This window comes from Sminthopsis crassicaudata, chromosome 5 (genome assembly GCF_048593235.1).
Source record: "Sminthopsis crassicaudata isolate SCR6 chromosome 5, ASM4859323v1, whole genome shotgun sequence".
NCBI lineage: Eukaryota > Metazoa > Chordata > Mammalia > Dasyuromorphia > Dasyuridae > Sminthopsis > Sminthopsis crassicaudata.
Genome location: NC_133621.1, coordinates 202,276,324 through 202,298,994, shown reverse-complemented (window position 1 = coordinate 202,298,994; position 22,671 = coordinate 202,276,324). Strand labels below are relative to the sequence as shown.

Genomic DNA, 22,671 nt, shown 5'->3' with positions numbered 1-22,671 from the left:
AGTAAGGAATCTTAAATAGATCTCAACCCCTATCATTTTCAGTTCTGGTTTCCTTTCTAAAAATGTTTCAAGTGATTCTTTATTATTAAATCTTTTTTTTTTTTTTTTTTTTTTCATGTGCAACTGAGTTCAAAATCGCAGGATTAGTCGCTTTTTTTTTTTTTTTTTTTTTTTTTTTTTTGAGGCTGGGGTTAAGTGACTTACCTAGAGTTACACAGCTAGGAAGTGTTAAGTGTCTGAGACCAGGTTTGATCTCGGGTCTTCCTGAATTCAAGGCTGGTGCTCTATCCACTGCGCCACCTAGCTGCCCCAAGATTAGTCACTTCTTGCTGAATCTTCAACTCCCTTGCTTTTCAGAACATATTATTCCATTCTCTCCTGTTTTCTGGCAGGATGCAGAATAGTCTTACTTCATTCAAATTTTTTTTTCCCTTTTTATTTCAAAGTCTTTACCCAAGTCCTAACAAAATTGTCATTTCAGAACTTTGTTCTGAAAATTGTTAATTTTAACCACTATAGGTTTGTAGCCTTGAGGGTATTTTTTTCCTGGCAATGATCTATGAATTCTTTTGATTGTTATTTCATTTTCTATATGAATATAGAAGCTTTGGGAAGCCAAAAGATACAACAAATAATTATGGCCTTAAAGGAGCTTACAATCTAATAAAGAAGACATATTCAAATATGTACAAACAAGCTATATTCCAGTATTGATAATAATTAACAGAGGAAAGGGACCAGAATTAAGGTTTGTAAAAAAAAACAACAAACAATATTTTAGATGGAACTTAAAAGATGCCAGGAACAGGACAGGATAATTACATTTAAGAAACATTTGCATAAAGAAGGTAATTAAGAGGCAGGTAGGTGGTACAGTTTTGGATAAAGTACCCGCCCTGCAGTCAAGAGGACCTGACTTCAAATCCCAACTCAGACTCTGAATACTTTCTAGCTGTGTGACCCTGGGCAAGTCACTTAATCCCAGTTGCCTCAGCAAAAAAAAAAAAAAAAAAAAAAAAAAAGTAAATCATGGGAGCTGAAGACATCACCAAATGTAATAGGTTAGGACAAAGCTTTTTAAACCATCACAATCCCGATATGGAGTTACATAATTGAATGTGGAGGTCATGAAATTATGATTTATGATCAGTAAATATTTGATTTGTATACCTATTTTATATGCCTAAATACTCAGGATCACTTACAAATTTCTTAGGCAAAAAGGAATCGCAAATGGAAAAAGTTTAAGAAGCCCCACAATAGAGGAAGAGAAAAAGGTCTAGAAAAGAACCTTGAGAGTCATCTCCAATTAAAGGGCATGAATTGGAAAAGGACCTAAGAGAACTGAGAAAGAATGGTGTTCAAGAAATCTAGAGAAAAGATAGTATTAAGGAAAGTCATCAATATTGTAGTATCAGAGGTCAAAATAAGGACTAAATAAAAGGCCTTTAAATTTATCAACAAAGAATCATTAGTAATTCTGGAGAGAATAATCCAAGATTAAAGTGAAGATGGAAACAATAGGGCACAAAATTTGGGTGAATCAAGATAAGGAGGAAAGGAGAAAATGTAATTCTTTGCAAATGATTGCAGTTTTTTGTGAAATGAGACAAGGTCCTTTTTGGGAATGAACCTGATTTGAGCCTGCACCCTGTTAGTGCATATTGGATGCTATAATTAAATGAGGCACTTGTTTGTTTGTTTTTTTTTTTTTTTAAGTATTTGTTTTAAACTTAGAAAAAAAAACCCACGAGAATTCAAAATATAAAGCAATAAATTTTCATTTCAAGAAATTCTATATAATAACAATTTCATACAGTGTTCAGTTGTCCATCTTTTCTTTGCTTCCCTGTAGGTTTTCTTTTGTTCTCTGCTGTGTACATTTCACTTTATTCTTTTTCTTCCTTCACATATACAGACATATACACATACACATACACGTACACATATACGTAGATATCTACAATCAAAAACATAGACATGTAGACTATTATTATGTTTGTTCTGTTTCTCTGAAGTTGGAAAACATCTTATGTCCAAGCCTTTCTATTTTTTTTTTACTCTATCAATTCATCATTTCCTATACCATAGCAATATTCTAACTTTATACTGTCTAGTTAGTCTAAGACAATATTGGTTTATATGACTGTGTTTCCCTATTTTTCTTTTAATTAAATATTTTAGTTTAACTTTGCCTAAGATCTTAATTACTATCCCTTTTTTACATAATATTCTACTCCTGATCTTTATTTATATTTGTATCTCTTATTTCCTTTCCCTCCAGATGCCTTTAGTTCTACCCACTACCTTGCTTTATTACTTAACCTAGCCCTCTCCCTAATGGTCTCTCACTTATCCTGTCCCCCTTAACTCTCCTTATCCCATTCCTGTTAATCTAGAGAACATCTCTCTTTTCCATTCACCTACTCACCCTTCTATACTCTCCTCCTTATTATATTCCTTTAATCTCATTTCTTTTAAAATTTAGAAGACTTATTCCCTTCAAAATTTATGCAGTTCTCTATTTAACCTTGATCTGATGTGAGTAGGGTTCCTTCTAAAACTCTCTCACTTATCCTCTCTCCAATTCCTATCCCTTTAACCCCTTATTTCTTTCTATATTTAAACGATTTTACCCTTCTAGACATATGTATATATATCCAGGTTCCAGAATTACTAGGCCTCCTCTCTCTATCTAATTCTTGTGTCAGTTTTGCAACTTAATTGAATAAGATAATTACTCTTTTTACTTTTTTCTTCCTGGTTTTGCTTTTTTTAGAATCATATCATACTTAGCTCTAACCCAATCTTTCTTTCAAACTACCTAATTACTAATGACAATGTTAGACCTGAGTTTACATTTTCCACAAAGCAAAAACAATTTGTCCTTATTGAGTCCCTTATAATTAGTCTTTGATATTTAGCTTATAGTTTTCTTGGATCTTGTATGTCAAATTTACTAAGTACAGGTCTTTTTGCAACAAAAACAAAAACAATGAAAAGTCTGGCTTTTCATTGAATGTCCTTTTTATTATTGTTGTTCAGGATTATGCTAAACTTTGCTGAGTCCGATATTTTTTACTGCATCCCATTCTTTTGCTCTTTGATAATAAAGTGTTTCCAAAGCTGCAGTCTTTCAATGTAGCCACTGCTAAGTTTTCTGTGATTCTAATTGTGGCTTTGTAAAAAAATTTTTTTCTTGTTGCTCTTAATTCTCCTTAAACTGGTGGTTTGAGTATTTGGCTCTGATATTCCTGTAGGTTTCCTCATAAGATCTCTTTCAGGTGGTAATCCATGATTTTTTTTTTTCCCTTTTTCCTCTTGTTTTAATACTTCAGGACAATTTTATTTAATTATTTATTGCATTACTGTATCAAGATTCTCTTCTGAGTTCAAATGTGGCCTCAAACACTGAGTGACCCCGGGGCAAGTTTAACCCCTGGCTACTCTTGTGGTGATTACTCAATTGAAATGAAGGTTGCTTCCAAAACCTCCAGAAAACTGAACTAAGAACATTATACTTAATATCTTAATGTCAGATTTTAAGTTTATGTTTCATCAAGGTCTTTTTTTACTTAAAACAGAGGGTCAAATATCATAATTTTTGTGACAGGAAAAACATCTCACTTTAAGTGAAACCTCATTATAATTTTATTTAGGACAAAGTTATTCAAATCAAACCTAGATTTAGAATTTTTAATGGTACCATACAGAATCTCAAGTTTCCCACCCAGCCTAATACCTTCAGTAGGCCTACCAACAAAGATTAACAAGATAGTGTTGCATTTTCATTTCCCACATTTTGGGGTATATTCTCAATTCTGAAACTTGGGAATTACATAGTCTCTTTTATACATGGAATCATAAATATATATTGCCTACACAGAGATTAGAATATATCCTCTATTGGTCTTTCAAAAGCGGGTTATATTATACTATACTCAAATAATTCCATGCTGCATATTTTTTTCTTGGTAAATACTGTAACTGAATAGAATACTGTCTATTTAAAATCATTCTAAAATGTCAGCTATTTTTCTAAATCAACAAGAATATCTATATCAGTGAAATAAAATTCAGAGATCATGATAAATCTCAAAACCCAATTTTAATGAGCAATCCTTCAAATACTTTATAGGCACAGAAATCTTACCATTTTCCTTTTGTCTTAAGGACACCTAAAATTCCCATAAGATTTTTTTTCTCTTTCTTCCTATGGATTTTGTTTAAGGCTCTATAACCTTCGCAATTAAACCTCTCTTCTTATACTTTTACCTTTTCTTTCTCACATCTTTCTATTTCCCAATCCTATCCCGTCTATCCATAGAACTGGTTTTCTTCACTATTGTAAAATCTCATCTTGTAAATTAGCACATTTTCTTGAAAAATTTCAACTACATTTCAAAACTTTTACTTTTCCTTGACCAAAACTGAAATTTCTTTGAGTTGAAGAAAACATCTTCATTCCAGGAAAAAAAAACAAAAAAAACCCCCAAAAACTTAGAGGTCAAAGAAAGCTAAAAAGCTATATAAAAAGAGATCAGTCTATAATGTATTCAACAGTGGGATTAAGCCCAGATTCTATCTTGAAGGAGACATCCATTATCTTAAAAGAGAGTGCTCCACCAGAACTTCTGAGGTTCCAAAATTTTCCAATTTGGCATTCTTAGGTTACTTTCTTCTTCACCTAGGCAATTAAGTTCTGTTAAATCATTTACAGAAGAAACACAGTGATAAGGTAAAATCTTTTTAAAATTAAAATTTCCTCATTCTCAAATGATTTGCTTCATGATTTAAACAAACCCTTTTCATTCCAAGATGGAGAGAAAAGTTAATAATAGGTAGTGATTAAGTACCAGAAGAGGATAATTCTCTTCCTTTCAAGAATCTGTAGAGACTGGCTTCAGTTTTAAGAAATGAACATATCCTATGACTCGATAGAGTAGAAAGAAAATGATAACTGGGCTATTTGTGTGGAAATTTCAAATTTCTTTTAAAAGTCCCAGGAAGCTGCAACCCCCAAGCCCTATCTCTCTGACCTTACAGGTTTCTTTATTTATTTTTGTTGAGGCAATTGGGGTTAAGTGACTTGCCCAGGATTACTCAAGTTAGGAAGTGTTAAGTGTCTGAGGCCAGAATTGAACTCAGGTCCTCCTGACTTCAGGGCTGATACTCTATCCACTGCACCACCTAGCTGCCCCTGGTTTTACAGGTTTCTTTACAAATTTAGTCTCTAGTTTATAACTCTGAATTTCTGCAAAGTGGGAAGAATTTCTTAAATCTTATCTGTCTCCCTCTGATCATTTCCAATATGGCTGGAATGAGGAACCCAAAGATGAGACTATATTATTTTTAAAGTTCTGAAATTTTCTGCAGAAAAAAATTCTCATTCATCATTTCATTATCTTCCCTTAAGTCAAATATGACTAGTTTCAGAAAGAAACTCAATTCAAACATTTTCACAAAGATGTTAGAAATAGGCATTAGAAAGACTGGGTAGTTTAGAAGGTGTATTCTTCCAGTTATCCAGAGATAACCCAAAGGGGTGTCTCTAGAAGGGATAGACAAGTTAGAATCAATATCAGGAATAGATTGGACAAAACCAGAATTACCAAAATTGGAAAGATCCTATAGTAATCACTGACTACTCAAGGGGAAATTGATTTATATTATCAGAGACAAAAAAAAAAAACAAAACCTTACTAATTGAGATTTATGCCAGATCATACCCATCCAGAAATACAAAGATATTTCAAAGGCAAAGGTAGCCAAGACAGTACAATAATTACAAATGACAGTAGAACAGAAGTCTACCAGGGGGAAGTAAGTGAAGGGCATAAGATTCAGACAAATCCTAGTTTTAGCCCAACTATTCAAGTACAAAGAGAAGAGGCTTTCCAGTTAAAACACTACAAAAGCCTTACTTGTAGAGTCTTGAATCACAGGACTTAACCTTTTCTTTCTCACATCTTTCTATTTCCCAATCCTCAGGGTATTAATATGGCTATCTGGCCAATTCTTCAGAGCAAGTCTGTCTATGTCTAATAATTTAGATACAAGAGATACGCAAAAAGACATTAGAGGCAAGTACTCAAAATACTAATCTGTCTTTGAAATTTTCTAGATAGGAGTTCAACTTTACCAATGAGTTGATATTTCCTACTCAGAAATCTTCCTAGGTAAAATCTACCTTGTGTACCCTGGAAAGTTTCTGGGCTAGAAAATTCAATCCTGGTCTGACCTAGATCCTTTCAGGGTCATCATGAATTGAAGGAAAAATTGGCTGAGGATCAACTGATTAGGTAATATTGCCAATCATACAAGTTTACCTATCATCAGTTTTATATTGGGAGGCAAACTATGAACTGTTCTTATCACGTACCATATTTAAGATTTAGAAGTAGTTTCTTTCAAAATGAAGATTTCTGTCATATGAGCTAACTAGTCTCATTTCAGGAACACTATGTATTTCTTGACTTCAAAAACATCTAGATAAAAAACAGTTTAAAAGATAATTGAAAACAAAAGTGTCTAAGTTCTTCACTGAGTACACAAAAAGATCTTATAGGAAAATTAATCTTTTTAAAGTGTTGATCTCAGAATACCTAAACCAGTGACAAAAGGGATTTTTTTCATTTCTCCCTTGTTTAATTCTAAACCAAGAATCTTAATCTCTTCTTTTCAACTTCTGTGCAAGACTTCTGCAAACCATTCCCTTTCCTTTTCAACTTCTGTGCAAGACCTCTGCAAACCATTCCCTTTCCCTGATTAAAGTAATGAATAAATCAAGTTGTGAAATGATCCAACCACTCTGGAGAGCAATTTGGAACTATGTCCCACGAACTATAAATCTGCATGCCCTTTGATTCAGCAGTTTTACTACCGGTTCTTTATCCCAAAGAGATTGTAAAAGAGGGAAAAGAACTCACATGTGCAAAAAATATTTGTAGCAGCTCTTTTTTGCAGTGGCAAAGAACTGGAAATTGCCCATTAGCTGGGGAATGACTAAATAAATTATGGTATATGAATGTAATTAAATATTATTGTTCTACATGAAATGATAAGCAGGCTGATTTAAGCCTGAAAAAACTAACAGGAACTGATGCTAAGTGAAGTGGGTAAAGCCAGAATGTTGTACACAGTAACAGCAAAATTATGTGATGGATCAACTGTAATGAATTTGGCTCTTCTCAACAATCAACAATTCTCAAGGCCATTTCAATAAACTTGGGATGGGAAACGTGTACATCCAGAGAGAGAACTATGGAAATTGAATGTGGCTCAAAGTTTAGCGTTTTCACTTTTTTATTGTTGTTGGCTTGTTTTCTTTTTCGTAGTTTTTTTTTTTTCCTTTTTGATCTGATTTTTCTTGTATAACATGACAAAAATATGTTTAAAAGGATTGTATAGATTTAACCTATAGCAGATTGCTTGGGAAGGGAGAAAGTAAGGGAAGGAGGAAAAAAAATCTGGAACACAAAGTTTTAACAAAAATCAATGTTGAAAATTATCTTTACATATATTTGGAAAATAAAATATTGAAATTTTTAAAAAAGAATAAATCAAAAGAAGATGAATAATTTAAGATTGTAGTTACTTTCCCAAAGGCATTGAGATATTATTTTACTTGACTCACTTGAGTATCTTTAAAGTACCCAATCATATCTACATGGTCAAGTCAGAAATATATTGGAGGATGTCTTTTTGTAACATCTTAACAGCTAAAACGGATGTTGTGAAATAGGTCTTACTTACATTGGTCTCCTTAGTTAATATTTGATATTAGAATGAAATGCAACAGATGTATGTTATTCAACAGTTAACAAAAGGAATGATTATCAAAGATAGCAGCAAGAGAATATGCATCTAGGACAAGAAATGAGTTGATTCAGGAGAACTGGATAGACCTGGTAAGTGTGCTGGGTCTGAAGTCAGAAGGATATGAGTTCAAATATGGTTGCAGATAATTACTAGCTGTGTGACCCTGGGCCAGTCACTTAACCTGTTTTACTCAGTTTCCTCATCTGTAAAATGGGGATATTAGCACTTACCTCCTAGAGTTGTTGTGAGGACCAAGTAAGACAATAATTATAAAGCACTTTGCAGTGTCTGCTATAAAAACGTTAGTTACTATTATTCTTCAGCACATTTTAGCTCTCCTGCCAGAGTTATACATTAAAATTCACCAAACAAACCTTAAAGCCAAGACAAAGCCCTCAAGAAGTGGCATTAATCTTATAAGCACTAAATTCCCTGAGCCAATCTTCATACCTTCAGAGGAGAAACTAACCCAACTTACTTGAGGAAAGAAGGTTTTATTATTCCCATAACAAACAGCTGTCTCCTCTATGTGAGATAGTTTCTTTCACCTCTACTGTTTCACCCTACCCTTATTAACTCAAGCCACCTGGCTATAATAAGCATGTCATTTTAGCACCCGAGAGCAAACCCCGAGTATTACTTCTCCAGAGTACAGCACTCTTTTAGTTTTTCCTGAAATAAAAAATTATCCATTCTAGGTCCTGTATTTCTGCAGTAAGAAATGCAGAATACTTTCCAAACTTAGCTGTTAAGTAAAAGTGGAAGCAAGAACAAATTTTTCTGATTGTTTAAAGCCAGATCAGAATGATAGCTCCTGAATCCAATTTCCATTTATAAGAAGATAACAAAAATTTCCATCACAAATTCTGTATTTTTAAGATTCAACTTTTGAGGATTTTATTGCCATATGGTAGATATGGTGAAAACATAATCTTTTAATATCTTTTAATGAGATTTTTGTTACTTCCATACCACAGAAAACCTTGAAATATGCTCATTTATATCTGGACTGATAATATGATATATCCTATGAAAATAATTCCATTTTTCACATTAATGAAAACCCAAATTTCTTTATTTAAAAATAATAAATCTATAGCAATAAATGCAGAATACCTTCCAAACTCAGTTGTTAACTAAAAGGAGAAGTGGAAAAAAATCTCTCATAGGAAGATAATACAAGTTATAAAAAATACAGCCATTTTTCCATCCAACAAACTCCACAAACCATTTGGAAAATGCGATAATGGTATAAAACAATAATGTGTAAAGATTTATACATACGTTAAATCAAAAACTCAGAAAAAAACTAAAATAGCTGCTAGTTAAAACTAGGCTTTATAAGTTCCCAGTGTAAGATGCAATTGCCAAATCAAAAGGATTTCAAAAACTCATCTTGTCTACATACTTCTCCTAGGGGAGCTGCAACTAAATGATTCATGAAAGGAAACTATTGTCCTTATAAAAATCTTATAAAGAGATTGATTCTAGGACTTCTTTGGTAATGCATCTCAATGATCCTTCCCCTCTCCCCCCTTTAATAAGCATTAGTATCAATGCAATTTAGCTTTAGTCATGACACTTATTTTCAAAATGAGAATATGTCAGAGGTCTGAGCTATTCATATATATTAAACTAAGTAATAATCTGATTCCTAACCCTCCTTAAATTGACATAATTCTCTAATGGGATAAACACTGAGTAGGTGCTGAAATACGTGAAGCCTCTGAAGTTATCCACAATCTAAACACTTGCAAATATTTGAAGTTTCTTTTCTTTTGCTATTTTAGTGGATATAAAAATAAAATAACTTTTAGGATCAGTGAGGTATAATCATCCTATATATAGGATATATATATATATATATAAGAAATTTCTAAGTCTTGTTTGTCATTAGAAAAAGTTTGTTCATTTGTTTTAAGATAGGTCAAAGTAAATATAAACTTTTCTTATTTTCCATTCTTTTTCATAATTTTTGGACATTCTTGACTCATTCATTAATGTAAGTGAAAGGGCTTTAAGGAGTTGGATTAACTTAATATTTCATCATGTTGGACAAATCAGATTTCACAATTGCCTCTAACCACATGAACACCAATTGGCTTGCTACTAAACAAAATCCTGTCTTTACTGGGGAAAAGTTCGAAATATAAATATGTTTATATGAAGCAAGATACTAATTTGGTCACCACATAAACCTTTGAATACCAACATTATCTGGCCACTGAAATGTTTTGTTCAGGAAGAGATGAAATGTTACAAAATTAATAATGATATAAAAACCTAATTCACAAAGAAGTTTGGGCAGGGGTGGCATAGGAAGGTTAAGTCTATAGATGATATAAGGCAATATGAAGTAACGAAACTCAAGAAGTTTTTGAGAAACTGTGACTACAAATATGCATATGAAAAATGCCATTTTCCAGAAAATGGATTTGGATTTCAATGACTCAGCAATAGTCCATCCAGCAAACAAATAGCAAGGAACTAACAAGTATTTTACACATTCATGTCTCTGGTAGATTCTTTTCCATACATAAAATGTATAATGTCTATTGTCTGCTAGCAAATACTTATGAACATAAGTGAATTTCCAGACTAAAAACAGGGAGATAGCTGTAAGTACAACAAATTTCCCCCAGTGTTTCCATACCAACTGAAGAAAAGTTTTAATTTTTGCAAGGGACAGCAGGTGAGGGAAGGAAAAAAATAAAGTAAAAGAAAAAAAGTAGAATAGCTGAGGAAAATTCATACAGACTTCATGGTTACTCCTATCACCAACAACTATTCCACCGTTTAAAATTACAAAAACAATAAATACGATTATTAAAAGGATATAGGGCCATGTTAAACCAATAAGTACACTCAAGTTCCTAAAGTTCATGGCATAATTAAAAAGAAAGAACAGCATCTTCTTACATTCTGAAAGTAGTCCTTGGTTGGATGGAAGTTTCTCTTCCTTCTTTTGCAGCTCTATCTTCCAAGCCTCCATTAACTTTTGTGAAATAATATTTCCTGCACAGAACACAGTCCAAACAATATTTGTCTGGCGAAACATGAAACCACAAAATCCAAGTAGGGCTGAAGTTTTATGATAACCATAAAGGCACATCAAATAAGCAAAAAGAACAAAAAATACAGATCCTGCTTCTGTATAATAGAGGAAGTTAAAAAAATAGAGTGTAGGAAAAACTGCCACTGTTAAAGCTGACAAAACTCTCTGGATACCTGAGACAGCCTGAAGGGTAAAAAAAAAATATCATTAGTGAAAATGTTTTATAAATAATATTTTTACTATTTTATTTTTATTTATGAATTAATAGTCAAATATGGCATCCAAAGAGTAATGAAAAGGCCTCTATATGGTTCTTTAAAAAAAAAAAATTATGTTTTTAAACACTAAAGACATAAAAAACTCATATTTCTGGCATTTAAGGCTATTCTTAACTTACCTTCCCATCCCACTTTTCCAGCCTTTCAAATGAACCTTAGAATGTAGATATATTAATTTACTTGTTCTTCAAAAAAATAATCATTTTTTCTATGCCTTTGAATAAACTTTTGTCTCCTTAACATGGAATGCACTCCCTCCTGAACTCAAGTAAAATGCTTTTTTTAACATAAGATCTTTCTTGATTCCACAAAATGTTAATATTTCCACCCCAACAAAACCTTGCATTTATTTTGTATTTATAGACATACTTATATGTTTTACTCAATTGAAAATAAGCTCCTTTAAAGAAACAGACTCTTTCATGTTTGTTCTTGCATCCTCAGAACCTATGTCTGATTTTAGAATTCAATATAAAGAAAAAATAACAAACTTCAGTTTTATAATTATTTGCTTGGTAGCCACACACAAAAAAGTTACAAAGACAATTATAGTATTTTAAACATAGAAATGTTTTATTTTTCTCTTACTAAGAACTCTTTGTTTTGAAGTCTTAGTATGAAAAGGATTTAAGATTATCACAATTACTTAAAAGCTTATTTGAGTTCCTATGGCTATTACAATTTTTTAATAATGAATTCATATTACTATTATGCTCCAAGGAACATAATTCATAAAAGTAAATTATGTTGGAGATTTTTACAGTTGGATTATAGTGCATGTATGCATGGGTATACATACGTATGTATACACACATGGGAGAGAGAAACAGAGAAAGCTATGTAAATGCTCATTTATGAAATATCTGTCAAGTACCTTTATATATCATGATAATCCCTGAGGATAATTTTTAAAATTCCTTGGGCAAAAATGTGTATTTAAAATGTTAATATATTTGTATAATCAGGAAAAAAAAAGTAAACAAAAGAAAACAAATTCCTTGGGCTCTAAGAATGGCATTTATAGTGATAGGCAAATTACTTGGGGCCAACCAATAGTTTGGGTACAGTTTCATTTTTATGACAGAAATGGTCATGGGTATATGCTAGATGTACACTAGAGTAATTGAGATAAAATTGAACTGAACTGATTTGCTTCTATTTGTTTCTATACTTTTTTCAGATGAGTGATATATTCTATGTCATACATATTCATTTGACTTCTCTTCTGTTATGTTTTAATTTTCATCATTTTAAAAAATGGTTATTACTCCAAGAACATGTAAAATTTGTAGCTAAGTAGCATATTTTAGTGGTTATTAGAGACAGAACACTGGCTACTGGTTTGGGGAAGTCAAGTACTTTAAGGATATTTCAAGCTTACAATTCAAAAAGGTTAATCACACTGATGTGTACAGTACAAACAAAAAGTGAAAAACAAATAGCAAAATGACAAACTATTACTGAAACATACTCTAATACTTAGAAGGTAGCTAAGTGGTAGAGTGATTGATCAAAGTGTCAGGCTTACAGTCAGCAGGACCTAAGTTCAGATCTGGCCTCAGACACTTACTAGCTGTGTGACCCTGGGCAAGTCACTTAACCTTGTTGCATCAGTTTCCTCATCTGTAAAACGAGTTGGAGAAGGAAATGGAAAATCACTCCAGTATCTTTGGCAAGAAAACCCCAAAAGGGGTCATGAAGAGTTGGACACAACTGAAATGAATGAACAACAATCCTTGGAAACAAAAGATCTTCAGATGAATATAATTGCTCTCCATATTTTTGAGTTATCCACAGAATGTCATACAGGCTTCTTTTAAGCTGGAAGAACAACAAGATCAGTAAAAACAAACAAACAAACCTGCTAAATAATGTTATAAAGAAAAAAGATACATTTAATGGCAAGATAATATAAAGTTTGAAACATCATGGATGAGAAAAATGTATTTTTTTGCTGATGAAAGTACTTTATAAATAAAGGCTAGACTAAAACAGTCTCAGTCATGAGAAGTCCAATGAGTCTAAAAGATGCAGTAATTTTTTTAAGATCATAAAACATCTATTAAAACCACTTGGAGTATTTTATACTTTTAATCAACCTGGAAGTCTTGTTCCCATTTAGGAAATGGTGAACTCTCAAAAAATACTGACATAGTGAGAAGCAGAATTATCCCAGATTACAAAGACTCTTTCCTAGATATAAAAATATCAGAACATGACTTTGTAGCATAAAGGTAAACAAAAACAAAATAATATCCATGATACCAAATTCTAAGAAATCAAAATAAAACTGTCTAGTTTATTTAAAATCAAAAGTAAAAGTGAAAAAAAAATTCAATAATCATATACTAGAAGAAATCTCCATATGAAAAACCCCTTGGAATGTCATAGGCAAAATACAAAGCTTCCAGGTTAAAAAAACAACAACAACAACAACAACAACAAAAAAAAAAACCCCAGAACTTTGACTCAAGTACCAAGAATCCACAGTCAGGATTATACAAGACCTGAATAAGACTTTTCAGAGTTGGATAAATCAAACCAAAAGTTAAACAACAAAGAAGTTTGGGACATGAACAGAACTTTAGTAAAATACAAAATGACAGACACCTGGAGGCTAAAAGGGAAACAAAAATAATTTCTATGCTATGAATGCAGATTTATAAAAAAAAAAACTAACCATGTATTTATTAGAATTTAAAGACCACATATAAAATAAATATATTTTTATATATAATAAAGAAAAGCAGAAATGCTAACCATGTGTACAATGTGCTATTTTTGTTAAATATCAGTACAATAAAATTATACTTAATGAAGAGATTTGGGGAAAAAAAATGAAAACTAATTAGAAACTTAATAATTTAATCCAAACAAATCGGTGGATCAAAGAACAAAACAGAAAAACAACATAAAATTTCACCAAAGAAAATAGCACCAATAAGACAACATACCCAAACTGATGGAATGAGGCTTAATTTCCTCATTTAATTAATTCCTCCATTTAATTAATTAATTTATTAATAATTTCCTAAAAGGCAATTTTAGAAAGATTAAAGCAATTAATTGGGCAAGCAACTAAGAAAAATGACAAGTTGAAGACTTTGAAATAAGCAACAAAGCAAAATTTCTGAAAATAGAAGAACAGATCAATAAAACCGAAAGTAAAAATACAATGAAACTGATAAATAAAATTAGCTTTAAAAACTTAATAAAACATGCAATTAGCTAATCTTAGTTTTTTTTTTTTAAAGGGGAAAAATTTAAAGGGATGAAATTCAAAAGAGGGAGATCATTGGAATTCAAAACAATTTTTGAATGAATTTAAAAATATTTTTACATGTAACGAAAAAATGAAAATAATATTAAAAAATTTTTAAAGACATTTCACAAAAAATTAAGAGGAAATAAATTATAAGAAAGTATTTTGCTCAAGTATATTTAAGGAAACTAACATTGTCATGGACTTGGTTCTTTTTAGTAGTGAGATAATTCAGGCCAATTCAAATGGACTTATGATGGAGGGAAACATCTGCATCTAGAGAGAGAACTAGGAAGACTGCAAAAAAGCATAATATTTTCATTTTTTTGTTGTTGTTGTTTTATTTGCTTGCTTGGTTTTTTCCCCCAATGATTTTTCTCACATAGCATGACAAATGTGAAAATATGTTTAGAGGAATCGCACATGTTTGGTCTGTATTGGATTGCTTTCTGTTTCAGGAAGGGAGGAGGACAGGAGGGAGAAAAATTTGAAACACAAAGTCTTTGCATGTGTTTTGCAAAATAAAATGTGATTATTAGTATTAAAAAAAAAAGCTGACAACTTAAAGGTATAGATAACTACTTTGAAATATATGTACAAAATTACCAGATTAAAAGAAATAGATGATTAAATATATATTATATTCATACATATGTAATACATATTTAAATATATGAAAAAATGAATAATCTAAAAATGAACCAACAAGTAAAATATATTCTAATACCACATTGATTTATAAGTTAATTATATCAAACATCAAAAGGATAATTAATTACAATATTACACAAACTTTGCAAGGGATCTTTTCAATTATTTTCTATAATACAAATAAGGACCTGAACCTAAAAGGATAAGGAAGAAAGATTAATTTTAAGGGAAATAGTGAGGAGAAAAAAAAAAATCTCTACAGAAACTTTATCTGATAAAAAATTTCATATAAAATCAGTAAGTTAATAAGCATTTATACTGCCTACTGGCACCAACCACTGTACTAAGCATTTTTTTTTTACAAAGACCTTATTTGATACTCACAACTCTTGGAGACAGATATCATTATAAATTTCATTTACAGTTAAGAAAACTGAGGCAAAAAAGAAATTTAAGTGATTTTCCCAAGGTCATAAAAATACTAAATGTCTGAGGCCAAATCTGAACTCACGTCTTCTTAGTTCTAGGCCCAATACTCTATTCATTGTGCCACCAGATGTTTCAAAATAAAGAGAAGCAAAACAAAGAAATAAAACCATAGGCCAATATTTCTAATGAACATTAAAGTTAAAATATTAAATAAATAAAATATTAACAAATAAGTTACAACAACCTATTGAGAACACTGTACACTAGAACCAGGCTGAACTTAAATCTTAAAAAAAAAAAAAGGGGGCTGATAAATATAACAAATCACATTAATCACATAAGCAATAAAAATCACAATAGAAAACTGAAAAGACTGACAAAAATCCCAAACCCATCTTTGTTAAAGACACTAGCAAAAATAAGAATAAATGGATTTTCTTTAAAAGATTATCTAAACCCAAAGCTGTAAATGAGAAATAATTGAGACTTTTCCAATAAGATCAATGGTAAAACAAAGATGCCCACTATAATTGCACTTATTTAACAGTGCTAGAAATCCTAACTTCAATAATAAGTTAAAAAAAAAAAAATGAGGCAATAAGCTTAAGTGAAGAAGACACAGAAGTATTACTTTTTTGTAAATGATGTTGATTTATTGAGAAAATATTGAAGAATCAACAAAAAGTAAAATGAAAAATTTAATTCAACAAAGTTGCATGGTATGACATAAATCACCATATTTATTATATTTGGTACCCAGGAATGACAACTATAAAGAGAATTTCCATTCAAAATTACTACAGAATATTTAAAATATTTTGAAGTACACTAGATACATATAGAAACACATAGAAACCATGAATCTAATTAAACTATTCTTAACAGAAATCAAGAACAGATCTATTCAGAATGAAGAGAACCATAATAATGTCTATTATATAAACATTATAAAGAAAATAAATCAGAATTTCTGTAGAACAAAGATAAAATAGGCAACCAATCTTCCTGTCAAATGAAGAACTTAAAATACAGAAGACACATTTTGGGGTATGGTCTATATAGAAATATATTTTGCTGCACCATGTATATTGTTATGAACATTTTCTTTTTTTTTTATGATTGAACCTGAGGAGGAAGGAAGTTCTCTCTGAGATGAACTCCAATGTATAGTTTATATAACTTGCATACCTACACGTTTTCTCCCAACTGAATGTTAACTCTAAAGCAGGGGTTCTAAAACTACGGCCCACATGCCAGATGCAGCCCCCTGAGGATGTTTATGTGGCCCACTGGGTTATGGCAAATGGGCTGAGGGACGGAGACAGAGTTTTTGTTTTTACTATAGTCCGGTCCTCCCACAGTCTGAGGGACAGTGAACTGGCCCCCTATCTAAAAAGTTTGAGGACCACTGTTCTAAAGGTAGGGAATGCCTTTTTTTAAAAAATCCCCAATACTTAGTACAATGAAGTAAGAATCTAAATAGTTATAATGATTTTTTAAATATAATTAAGTATTGTGCTTTAACCTAATTAGTTTGCATAGCACTAAAGTACTGTTATCTTTACATAGTCATTAACCTCCTTTACAAAAAAACCAAAATCTCTGGACCTTTTCATACTTGGAAAGCTTACAAAGTTAGGGCATATGTTGTGACAGACATGTCAATCATTTTTAGTCACTAATTTATGAGACAGTATATATTAGATCTTTCCCACAGGATTTGGCTGAAAAAACTGCATACAATCATAATTGATATTTTGGGTTTCATTTTTATAACTTCTTTTGAACTTTCTTGAAAACAATCTTGCTTTTAATAACTATTGTTTTTTTTTACATTTAATTTTAAAAAATCAATAATGATCCTTGAACTATACAACTATAAATTTAATAATATAAAGTACTGAGCACTTCTGCTTTGTTTTTTAAAGAAATATTATGCCATATACTAAAACATTCCATACAGTTTTATTGAGAAGTACTTAACAAAAATGTGTTTGTGTATTTATATATTTACTCTAATGAATTAATCAGAGAACCTACCTTGTTTCTCTGCTGGAACTTGCAAAAAAGTAAATAGAGTAAATAGAAGTTGCCAATACTGAAGAGCAGATTAACAAATCTGAGCATTCCTATGGAGCAGACCACATGTTGAGTCCATCCAATAATCCAGCTGGCAGGTTTTACAATTCCAACAGAAATCAAGTATAACCCGGGTAGTGTAGTGATCATGGGATCCCACTTGAAAACGAAAGGATGGGGGAAAAGATAATGCTACAAAATACAGTATAAATAATGAAAGACAGAAATAATTTACATTTGACTTTCTTCAATATTCTATCACGGAATTGTAGGAAAGAGAGTTTAGTAAGCCTCAGACCTGGTTTCTAATTATGTTTCTGCAACTAACTAGCCGCGCAATTTTGTACTTTCCCAAAAATGTTGCCTAAATTGCAAAATGAAAAAAAAATCTGAATAATCTACTCTTTTTTCCAGTTCAAAGACTTGTGAACCTATGTATACTATACTATTAATTTACATAAAGTTTCCTAGGAGATTCAAGATTTCTTCCTTAAATAGATATATGGGGAGAGGTTACAACTATTTGGCAAATAGTTAAAAATTACTGGTTTTATTGATGTATTTTCAAAAGCCAGGCGTCTTTATTTTTTGTTAGCTTTGCAAAACCTTTAACTGTGAAAAATAACAATAATCCACTACTATTTAGCATTTGACTTTTATACATGTTGAAAATATTGCAAAACACTGTGGAAATTGCCATACAATAAAAATAAAGCATGCTAAAACAGAAACAAAAAATTACTGCTATCCACTTAGCGGACACCATCTTCATTGAGTTTTTTAGGTGAGACAAGACTACAATGCTTCGGTGTCTGGCTCACACGTCATAAGGATAGTAAGAGTAGGCGGTTGGATAAGAGGGTATTAAGCAGGCGTTTTAGTAACCCACAGAATTAAGAAGTAACTAGTCACCTCCGTTACTAATACTACCGGGTTACTGCTTCCGCTTTTACCTTAAAGGCACCTAGAGAAGCCTCAGAAACAAGATGTTGCTGAAGGACCATATTTTTGGAAGGGACTGAAATGGATTCTCCTTTAAAACTGGAAAATGAAGATTAAGCCCCAGACCTTGCCTGTGGGCCGTTAAAAACTAGTGCAAAGGCAGCATGACTTTAATGGAAATGTTTTGCGTAACTTCACATGTGCTTTCTTTCTCAATAAGGGGATGTGGAAAAAGGAAGGGAATCTGGAATTAAAAGTTTGAAAAACAACTGTTAAAAATTGTTTTACATGTAACTGGGGGGAAAATAGTAAAAAAAAAAAAAAAAAAAAAAAAAAAAGACTAGTGCAAAGGGCCGGGCGGAGGATCCTCACCTGGAAGGAGCCCCAACAGAAGCGCTGGGCCTGTGGTAAATGGAAAATCTCGTCCATGTAGGGCTCCCGCAGCGCCCGGTTTATGATGGAGAAAAGGAAGCAAGAGACCAGCAAAGTGCAGCTTAGGGCTGCCGACAAATAGTAAGCTTCGAGCTTTTCCATCTTTAACCAAACGTCCATCTCCAAGCCAATTCCAAAGTTCAGTGCCGAAAGTCCCGGTTTTAAGTGGATGGACAAACCGGAAACCCGAGGTCAGCACGCGCAGGTGGTGGGGAAGCTAGCGACACGAAAAGTGATAGCTATACATTAGGGAGAAAGGGAGCGGAACACGGGGAGTGGCACTGAGCTGTTTCCGGGGAAGCATTTGAATGAAGGACCAGCCAACAGTTCTGGCCTACCAGAGATGCTGTAATAGCTGGGCGGGACTGGTGCTGGGGGCGTAGCCTCGGAACTGGCGGCCATAGGGAGAGAAGAAAGCGAGCGGTTCTTCCGGACTCCTCCGGAAGCGCACAGTGCGTGAGCGCCCCGGTTGATCGCTAACCACTCCGGGCTGTCTGAGGGGTCACGCCCCCAGTTTAATTTACACTCCTGTTATTTTATTATCCCACTGCAGAGAGATGGACACTGTTGTGCAAGCTTCCTAAACCGTTCAGAATCCTCTTCTTCCCTTCTCTCTCACACAGCAGTATTTAAATATTTAAGCCAGTATAAGCACAAGAGCAATCCGCCAGAGAAAGAGCAAGGGGATGGTCTTGAAAAAAAAGAGAGAAAAAGGGGGAGGGCTTAGAGAACCAGGAGGTACCAGAATACGGTATTCTCTACAACCGCACCCCCAGCCCTTCCCTTCATTTACATATAGCTTGGCTAACTTTAAGCGGCTAATCTAAAATAGGCATATTGCAAGTTAATAATAATGGCTTTTTTATTTTTTCAAAATACACGCAAAGATAATTTTAAACATATATTCTTTTTTATTAATTTTGTAATTATAATATTTTTGACAGTACATATGCATGGGTAATTTTTTACAACATAATCCCTTGCACTCACTTCTGTTCCGAATTTTCCCTCCACCCCCTTTCCTAGAGGGCAGGCATTCCCATACATTAAACATATACTCTTGAAAAACCCTGTGTGGCAAATTTTCTCCCTCCCTTCACCCCCTCTGCTAGTCAGCAAGTAATCCAATATGTTAAGCATATGGAATTCTTTTAAACATATTTCCACATTTATCATGCTGCGCAATAAAAATTAGATCAAAAAGGAGAAAAAATAAAAATAGAAAAAAAAAAAGCAAAACAACAAAAAGAGGTGAAAATATGGTGTGAATTGATGTGGGTTGTGCTCCCTTTAAGAAAGGAATCCTTTCAGATTGATTTATTCCTTTCTGATTCCCAGCCCCTCCTAACTGATGCATAATCAATTCAAGAAGCTAGGACTTTTGACTCACAAATCCTGTCAAAAGCACCCTTTTGAATTCCATTAGAAGATCCAGGCTCTCACAACCCCCACCCAGGTCTGAGCCAACTTGAGACATCACCCATAGACCCCTTTAGCTAAATCTCTCATTATAAAAGAGCCAAGCTGGAGCCCTCTCTTTGCAGAGATTCCTAACATGGCAGCCTTACACCAACCATGTCAAAGGATCTCTGCCCACTGGAACTCTGGTTCCGGTGCCTCTTATCTCTACCTTCACTTTTTACTAATTAGACTTTAACTTTACTTCCAAACCCCACAATAAACTTCTTTTATCAATCTAGGTTTTTCGGGTCTGTACATTCCTTTACAGGAGCTCTGTGCTGCCACTAGAACTCATTTAACTCTTTATCCTACGGCCAAATTCAAAGGGGTTGCAGGGGAGCTCTATTTGACTCTCTATACCGGGAACCTGCCACTAGACCTCAATTAAACCCTAATTTCATTTAGGTACCCAAATTCTAAACCTCATCATGAATCACATTCAGTCTTCATAGTTCTCTTCCTAATTGTAGATAGCACTTTCCATCACTAATCTATTGGGTTTGCTTTGAATCTTCTCATTGTTGAAAAAAGCAAAGTCCATCACAGTTGATCATCACATAATCTTGTGCACATTACAAGTTAAAAGAAAAAACTGACAGTAAATATTATCTGATGGATAATTGAAATTGAAAAATATTGAAAGGGTTAATTCCATAATTATTAGCATAGGAAAATTATAATAAAGTAACTAGGATGTAAACAAAGCAATTTTTATTTTATTTAGCTTTGAACAATTTGGCAATTAATAAGAATAAAAGTAATTCAAGAAGATATAAAGTAGTACAATTTATAGCAAGAATTAAATTGAAAAAACTGGGGATACAAATTCTTTTTACACAGATATGAAACACTCTTAAAATTTGATTACATGGAAAGTCAGAGAGAAGTCCTACATAAATATGAAAAGGCTGGAATTATAAATGTTATTTCTCAGACCACAGTTGAACAAAATTAGAATTAAATAATATCAGAAGTGGAACTAATAAAACAACTTAGAAACTGGGAAAATTTTTATTAGTTTAAAGAAGAAAGTTTAGAGAGACAGTTTAAAAAGTATATCAAAATATGTGAGGGAAACAAAGGAATTCTTATAGGCAAATTTGTCACTGAATAGCCAAGAAATAAAAAGCTAACAATGAGTGAATTAAGTTTGTACTAAACGGAATTAGAAAAATAAAAATAGAGAATTGTAAAAAGAGCAGCAGTAAATTAACTTAAAAACAAAATTGAATTTATAAAACCAAAGAGTTATTTTTTTAAACAAATCAATAAAATTGACAATAAAAAAAGATATTGACAAACTTGGATTTTACTTAAAGGGGGCATTCAAACAGAAATTAACAAAAATTACAAAATAAAAAAAGATATTGGCAATCAAAAGAGTTAAGGATCTATTAGGAAATATCACATGAACAACAAGGTGATGCTGGTTACTTAATTCTGTTTGCTTCAGTTTCTTCACCGGTAAAACAAGCTGCAGAAGGAAATGACAAACCACAATAGTATTGTATGGGATAGCTATGACCCCCACCCAAATTAAAATCAGTGATTGTAAAGGTCAGAAAAAAAAAAAAAAAAAGCAAAAAAGGAATTTATTATGATCTCTCAAGAAAGGGCAACTCCCGACAGACAAGGTGTCATTAGATGAGTGCATAGCACAAACTGCAAAACACAAGATGATATAGAAGTCTCTACATCCCCCTGACATTTTCCTCCAGTTGTCTGGGGGAGTGCAGGCTTACATTCTAAAGGCAGAAATCTATACCAGAAACAGAGGTAAATAACAAACTCTCACTTCAGATTTTCCAAAAGAACTGCTATACAAGCAGATATTCTTGGATGAGAAAAGTTTGTTACCTGAATTCCCAAAGCCATCTTCAAAAAGTACTTAAACTCTAATTAAGAGATGTTGGGGGGTGGGAGGGAACAGGAGGAAAAATATTCTTCCAAGACAATGGAATACCTGCAAGTTTTTAGCTATAGCTCAACTTGTTACAATTAGGGTATGGGTGAAGGTCACATTCCCATGAGAAATCTTCACTCAATTTATCCCTTTCAATATCATTACCAAAATAAAAAAAAGTCCAAATAAGGTCACAAAAAGTTAGACACAACTGAATAACAAAAACAACAGGGAATATCACACATCTATTATCTAATAAATTAATGTACATTAAGGAAACAGATATTACTAAAATTAGTATAATTTCAACTGTACATTCAGAGAAAGGGAATAATCTACTATGTGCCCCTATTTTGGT

The 22,671-nt window shown here is 32.5% G+C and overlaps 1 protein-coding gene across 2 annotated transcripts; it reads right to left on the bottom strand.

Annotated features, from left to right (window-relative positions):
• Positions 1-1,765: 1,765 nt before the first annotated feature.
• Positions 1,766-19,234, bottom strand: ALG10 (ALG10 alpha-1,2-glucosyltransferase). 2 transcript variants are annotated; one of them, XM_074269469.1, is made up of 4 exons: positions 18,890-19,234; positions 17,537-17,734; positions 10,741-11,059; positions 1,766-1,960 (listed from the first exon to the last, which is right to left on the bottom strand). In XM_074269469.1, the coding sequence occupies exons 1-4, from the start codon at positions 19,067-19,069 to the stop codon at positions 1,890-1,892; spliced, it is 768 nt and encodes a 255-aa protein (XP_074125570.1). In that variant the 5' UTR covers positions 19,070-19,234; the 3' UTR covers positions 1,766-1,889. The 2 variants fall into 2 exon arrangements, with proteins under 2 accessions (XP_074125570.1, XP_074125569.1); XM_074269468.1 differs by lacking the exon at positions 1,766-1,960 and having other exon boundaries at positions 8,693-11,059; positions 18,890-19,232.
• Between the last annotated feature and the right edge of the window lie 3,437 nt (positions 19,235-22,671).